This window comes from Fukomys damarensis, unplaced genomic scaffold, assembly GCF_012274545.1.
Source record: "Fukomys damarensis isolate Sample0158 unplaced genomic scaffold, DMR_v1.0_HiC HiC_scaffold_23, whole genome shotgun sequence".
In the NCBI taxonomy this organism is placed as follows: Eukaryota; Metazoa; Chordata; class Mammalia; order Rodentia; family Bathyergidae; genus Fukomys; species Fukomys damarensis.
The window spans coordinates 25247144-25254165 of record NW_022900935.1 but is presented as its reverse complement, the minus strand read 5'-3'; the positions used below and the strand labels follow the sequence as shown (position 1 = coordinate 25254165).

Sequence of the window (7022 nt, the reverse complement as noted above, 5' to 3'; positions counted from 1 at the left end):
TTTTTTGAGACAGGGTCTCACTATGTAGTTGAGACTCACCTGGAACTCACTATGTAGCCGAGGCTGGTCTCAAACTCACAGCAATCCTCCTGCCTCAGCCTCCCAAGTGCTGGGATTACAGGTGTGCACCACCACACTGGGCTAATCTACTATATTTTTAACATCCTCTTTTTTGTTTGTTTGTTGTTGTTGTTGTTGTTGTTTGCACCAGGGATTAAACTTGGGACCCTGCTTGTGAGGCAGGTGGGGAACCACTGAGCTAAATCCCCTACCCATTAAACATTCTCTTTTGAAATCTGACGTTCTCATCTTTTTGTTTTGATTTTTGATTTTTTGAGGCAGGGTCTATATATGTAGTTTGGGATGGCCTTGAACTCACTCTAGCCCAGCCTGGACCGGAATATACAGCAATCCTCCTGCCTCAGCCTCTCAGAAACTGGGATAAGGGCCAGGGTTGTAGCTCAGGGGCACAGTGCTTGCCTGGCCATGAGTTGGATTACCAGTACCAAACAAAGAAACAAACTGAGATAAGGGTCAGGCATTTAGCTCAGTGGTTCCAGCCTGCCAGCAAGGTCCCCAGTTAAATCCCAGGTACCAAAACAAACAAAACTGAGATAAAAAATGTGTACCACCCCTAGCATTTTTGTGGTATTTTGACATAAGGTATTACTAAATTGCTAAATTGCCCAGGGTAGGCTCAAACTTTCAATCCTTCTGCCTTAGCTTCACAATACTAATTTTAGTATATGTGCTGCCGAAGTAAGCACAAGCTTCTCATTACCAATATTAAGAAAAGGGAAAATTCTTCAGACATGAGACACACCTCCCACTGGTTCAACTCCCAGCACCCACCTTAAACAACATTCCCATTTGAACGCATCACAAGGAAGCTAAAAATGAAAACTGCTATTAACCCCTGCAGCTTTCAGGTAGGGACGAAAAGCAGCTTCGAGCTTTAAAGATATAGGTACAAAATGCTAGTGGAATTGGGGCCTTTTTTCTTATAGGGCCAAGGAGACTGTGCAGCTCATTTTGTAAGAAATTGGTATAGATACGGCAGGGGGATTTAGCTCAGTGGCATGGGCCTGCCTTGAAAGCTCAAGGTCCTGAGTCCAATCTCCAGTATTAAAAAAAAATGGGTGTAAGTGACAAAAGGGGTCAACACTGACCCCTGCCCAAACAGGAAACCCAGAAACCATGAGCCTAAAATTCCATGACATCTGGCCACACCCTAGAAAGCATCTTCTTTGCCCCAAGCCGCAACACCCCATTAGCCTGGCATTTTAGATTTTCCAACAGCTTCTTCCAAAGCTTTTCTTTTTTTTGTACCAGGGATTGAACGTAGGACCTTGTACTTGCAAGGCAGGTGGCAGCACCAATAAGTTAAATCCCCAGCCCCTAGCTTTTCTTTCTTTCAAAGCTTTTTTCCTAAACTGTCCACTTCTTTTGTTTTAAAACAGGGTCTTAGGCCAGGGATTTAGCTCAATGGTGCTGCCACCTGCCTCACAAGTGCAGAGTTCAACCCCTGGTACCAAAAAAAAAAAAAAGACAGGGTCTCGCTCTGCAGTTTAGGCTGGCCTATAACTGGTGGTGATCCTCCTGCTTCAGCCTCCCAAGTGTTGGAATTGTACCACCACAACATCTGGCTTTTTTGTCCCCCCAGTACCAGGTATCAAATTCAGGACCTTGCACTTTCAAGGCAGTCATGGTGCCACTGAGCTAAATCCCTGCGCTGGGTTTTTTTTTTCAAATGTCCAATTTTTTTGCCAGATATGGGGGCACACACCTGTAATCCCAGCACTCAGGAGGCTGAGGCAGGAAGATCGCTGTGAGTTTGAGACCAGCCTGGGCTACATAGTGAGTTCTGGGTCAGTTGCAACTACATAGTGAGACCCTGTCTCAAAAAACCAAAAAAGAGATCTCTAATTTTTATGAAACGCTGTCCAGTCTGTTAACTAATTGATCTCTACTCATCCTTTACATCTCAGCTGGTTAGTAAGTGGAGGCTTTTCTTCTTGCATTTCTCTAATTGTAATTGAACTATGCAATTATGTTAAAGTCTGTTTCTGAAGTTAACTGTAGGGACTTGTCTTATAGTTCTACCAAGGGTCCAACATTGTGTCTAATCCATAAGTACCCAATAAGTACTCACCAAATTAAGAATAATGGTTTGTCTGGGAAAGCAAAATGAGTTTTGTGGGGCTGGAGTTTACAGTCTAGTTTTGGTTATTTGCCAAAATCCTTACAGAAGCCTACTGACCAGTGGGGACTTGGGTGCAGAATGACCAACTTTGGCTCTGACCCTGCCCTCAAGCAGCTTATACATTCTGGTGACAGGATCTGTCAGGAACACCCTTGTCCTCTCCTTTCATGATTGGCAGGCTGTGACCCCAAAACTTCTGAGGATGTTTTTGGGCTGTCCATCCTCTTAAATCTAGGCACTGACCAGGACAGGAGGGTGACAATTGAAGGTCTTGGCTCAGCACTGCCTTGAAACCATAGCGCTATCACTGCCCATATCTCTCAATCCTGAGGTGACAAATGTTTGTTCTTGGTAAGACAACTGTAGGGAAGCGTTCATGCTAAAAGTGGCCACTAGATGGTGCTACCTGAAAGGGGAATTCAGCGACCTGCAGGCCCCTCTAGGACAGAAGATAAGGAAGTGGGGGGCTTCAGGACCATGTCATATAAGGTTTATGCCTGTCATCCCCAAGGGAAACAGCTTCCATCCCAGGCCCACAGAGACAAGTCAAACAAACAATGTGGATTCTCCAATGGCTTTATTGACTCGCTTTTTCTGGAGAGAAGCAGGCAGGACCTCATAGCAAGAGAGGTGAAAGGCAAGACAGGAAGCTGATTTCTTCAGTATGGGTCATTAAATGGATAGAGAGGGTGTCCTGCATCTCTCGGGACCATCTTTCCATCTCTCTGAAAGAGACAGATGACTACATTAACAGGAGCTGACGTTCCAAAGACTTGGGGCATTTCCCCCAAATTTTCCTGAACAGCCCCACCTACGTATATGGTACTACACCAAACAGCAGGGGCCAGAACCCCAGCTTCAGAGAAGGCCATGGTATCAATGGCATCTGGCGCCAAACTCATAGCCTGGTACAGCTGCCTGTCTGTAGAGTTTGCAGTACCAGGGATCAAACTCAGGACCCTGCGCTTGCAAGGCAGGCACAGTGCCACTGAGCTAAATCCCTGATCCTAGAATAACTGGGATTAAGCTGGGGATCTATATATTTCCCTTTGTGCAGCAGATTCCACCCTAGCCCCTCTAAAAAGGTCAAAAATACCTTCTGATGCTGGGGATGATAGCACATAACTGTAATCTCAGCTATCCAGGAGGCTGAGACAGGTAGATCATAAGTTTGAGGGCAACCTGGGCTACTTAGTGAGACAGTGCCTCAAGATAAAATCTTTTTTTATTTTGTTTTGCTTTGAGACAGGGTCTCACTAAGTAGTTGAGACTGACCTGGAACTCACTATGTAGTCCAGGCTGGTCTCAAACTCACAGTGATCCTCCTGCCTCAGCCTCCCAAGTGTGGAATTACAAGCGTGTGCCACCATGCCTGGTTCAAAATAAAATCTTTTAAAAGGCTGGGGACTGAGTTTGATCCCTGGCACCAAAAAACAAAACAAAACAAAAAGGCTGGGGATGTACAGACCGATGATAGAGAGCTTATCTAGCATGTGTGAGGTTCTAGGTTCAACCCCCCAGTACTGTAAAAAAAATAGTCTCAGCACTCTGGGAGGCTAAGCCAAGAAGGTCAAAAGCTTGAGTCCTCCATGGGCAATTTAACCTTTTGCAAACTAAAAAATAAAAAAGGGCTGGGGCTATAGCTCATTGTGAAGGTCCTGGATCCCCAGTACTGGGGGTAAAAAAAGATCTATACAAGCTATCAGGAAGCAGAACTAAGGCTATATGACTTATTCCCGAGCTATTACTAATTCCTTGCCTTAAAAAAGAGATCATGAAATCTAAAACCAACAACATTCTACCCTATTCCTCCTCCAACCATCAAGCCTAAGGCCACACCTGGGCCAGAATCCCACTCCAGGGCCAGGGATTTTTAGATCAGTGGTTCTGCCGCCTGCCTTGCAAGTGCAAGGTCCTGAGTTCAAATTCCAGTAACAAAACAAAAGAAAATCCCACTCCAAATCCTGCCAGTCCAACTCTAGGAGGTGATACACCCTTACCATAATCATGGGCACAATGTAGCGCCAATTTTTGTTGAGGGCATCTAGCTGCTTCATCTCTTCTGGGGTAAAGGTGAAGTCAAACACCTAGGGGACGAGAAAGCCAGCCTTGTGAGTGGAAGCTGGAGTTTCACAATATTATCTTCTGAGCCAGACAGAGCTGGAATCAGACTGTGAGTCATAGTGAGCTGAGGACAGGATCTGTGATGAAGTACCTGGATGTTCTGAAGGATACGAGATGGGGTGACACTTTTGGGGATGCAGATAACTTTCCGCTGGACTTGCCACCTATGGTGAAGGAATGAAGGTAAATGAGGAAGAGGAATCAATGTTCAGGGACCTTGTCTTGCCCTCCACACAGCCTTCCCTAAGCTCACGGAGCGCACTGGAATGGGGAACAAGCCTCAGAGTGGTCTCCCCAGCAGATCGAAAGGCAAGATTCTTAGCCTCACTCAGGGACTTAAATAAAGAATCTCTCAAACCAGGCCGCCCAACCCAGGGCCCTCCCAACCTGAGCCCTGTTCCCTAAGAATGTCCCCGCACCTGAGCAAGATCTGAGCTGGAGATCGGCCATACTTTTCAGCCAGTGCCAAGACTACTGGTTCCTCAAGAAGCACAGGCTCATCAGGGTGACGCCAAGAACGATCAGAGGAGCCCAGAGGGCTATAGGCAGTCACCTCCAGGCCACGCACTTGGCAGTGGGCAATCAGCTCATTCTGAGCTAGGTATGGGTGGCTTTCCACCTGAGCCAAGAAACAAGCCATTACCATGGTGTGGCCACAATTAGCTCGCCTGGCACCTCCCAGGGCCAGCCCTTCACTGACCCCCTCTCCCCAAGCACAACACATTTCTCACCATTTTCCCTGGTGATCTCATTTTTCTCCCAGGGATCCAACACCCACCTTTAGGTACCTTTGTGCGGGTTTACATACCAACACTTCTAGCAATTTGCCAGCCCACTCTGTGAAGGTGCTCCATCACCCAATTTCTCGTGCTGTGGGCACACACCCCTAAACCACCGATCTGCCTGCAGTACTCACCTGCAAGACAGCTGGGCGCACAGAGGCCACACTAAGTATGTCATCAATCTGCCGACTGCTGAAGTTGGACAGGCCCAGCGCTCGGACCAGTCCCTTGGCCACCAGTGCCTCCAGAGCCTTCCATGTCTCCTTGTAGTGGATGTAGTCATAGCGCACAGTCCCATCAGCATTCTTGGGGAAGGGGTTGTCTCCCCGCCTGAGTGAGACACGCCCCCCAAGTGTGGGCACAAACGTGGGGCCTATGTCCCAGATCACAAGCCCACAGAGAGCAAGGTGCAAAGACTTAGGAACAGCTACGGCTTTTCTGCCTTCTAGATTGTATCCCAAGTTTCAAGTCTACATGGAACGGCCATTCCATCTCCCCTCTTCCGCAGGCCCAGATTGTATTTCCTCTCCTCTGGGAAGTCTTCTGGAACTCCTTCCCCTCCTTAGGGAGTTATCTGCCATTCTAGTACAGGGCCCCCTGCTGATGGGAGACTCCTCACACCCTCTGCTGGGACTTCCTCAGGGCCTGGCTCAGCAGAAGGGTCAGTGCGTTTCCTGAATGAATAATGGAGCAGGAGGGACCACTTGTGTACCTCTGAGACACATACTATGTATTCATTTTCTATAGCTAAACCGCTGGCTGCTGTAGCAGCAAAAGCTAGGATCCTGTGTCGGAGGACCAAGTGTGCCCATCTCGTCCTTTGCCCCCTGTGTTACTGTGACATAAATTACTAACACTATTGCTCCCAATTCCCAATTTCAGCTTAAAATCTTGGCAAAGCTCACTCAAAGGCATGAGGCCAGTGCATCAGGTACAGATCCAGATACTCCAGCTGGAGGTCAGCCAGCGTCTTCCTGAGGGCAGGCTCCACATCCTCGGGGTGGTGCTTGGTGTTCCACAGCTTAGATGTCACAAACAGCTCCTCCCGAGGTACCACCTGGTACGGGGGCAAAGCCCACCATGAGAAGAGCACAGGGCACCCAGTCTCACCACCCTTACTTCTGTGAGAGGAACTAGAAAGAAGCTGATTGATGCCAGATTCCTCAGCCAGGTCCCAGCCCCTTAGTTTTCTCAGGCCACACTCTCCACGGCTCCAGTCCTCACCTTGCCTGGTCCCACGTTTGCCTCCAGGGCTTCCCCAATCTCAGGCTCATTGCCGTACACGGCAGCACAGTCAATGTGGCGATAGCCCACACTGAGGGCATACGTGATGGCTGCTTTCACCTGCCAGGTAAGAGGACAGATTTCAGCTCTTCTGGTATGCTCCTAACGAAACCCACTGAGAGCGGAGCAGGAACATACCAGAACCATTCATGCAGCAGGAGAGAGATGATTCTAGTCTATACAGCAGTGGCCCAAGCCCTAAGTCCTTCCCAAACCCCACCAGCCTCCAACGTTCCTTCCTTCTCACTCAGTCCATCTCAGCAAGGCTCAGCCAAAAACTAACAAGTTCCTAGCAACTAGCAAAAAGGCTTTAGTAAATATCTTCTGCATCAGAGGATGGATCAATAAATAGGCAGAAGACAGAAGAACAGATCATAAAGATAGGTTCTTAGTCCTGAGAAGCTGGTTAAAGAACCACGATACAAAACAAAAATTCCTGTGTCAAGGCCACACAGGGAGAGACGCCCAGGAAGCCATGTGGACAGAGTAAGCTCTGGGAGCTCAGGTCAGTAAAAGAGGTAAGGGGTCAGGTGGTAGCAGGGGTAAGGAAGGCAGAGAAGTGAGACAGAAGCTAGGCCCAAAGCCCTGTGATGGGAGAAGAGAAAGAGAAGAGAAAAAAAAAAAAAAAA

At 48.0% G+C, this 7022-nt stretch overlaps 1 protein-coding gene across 1 annotated transcript in view; it reads right to left on the bottom strand.

Annotated features, from left to right (window-relative positions):
• Positions 1–2763: 2763 nt before the first annotated feature.
• Positions 2764–7022, bottom strand: part of Akr1a1 (aldo-keto reductase family 1 member A1) — an 11831-nt gene continuing 7572 nt past the window's right edge. Inside the window, exons 3-9 of the mRNA XM_010610173.3 lie at positions 6334–6453; positions 6015–6166; positions 5244–5439; positions 4747–4946; positions 4419–4491; positions 4204–4290; positions 2764–2928 (exon numbers count right to left, since the gene is read on the bottom strand). Coding sequence (XP_010608475.1) covers positions 2863–2928; positions 4204–4290; positions 4419–4491; positions 4747–4946; positions 5244–5439; positions 6015–6166; positions 6334–6453 — 894 coding nt within the window. The 3' untranslated portion in view covers positions 2764–2862. The remainder of the gene's footprint in view (positions 2929–4203; positions 4291–4418; positions 4492–4746; positions 4947–5243; positions 5440–6014; positions 6167–6333; positions 6454–7022) is intronic.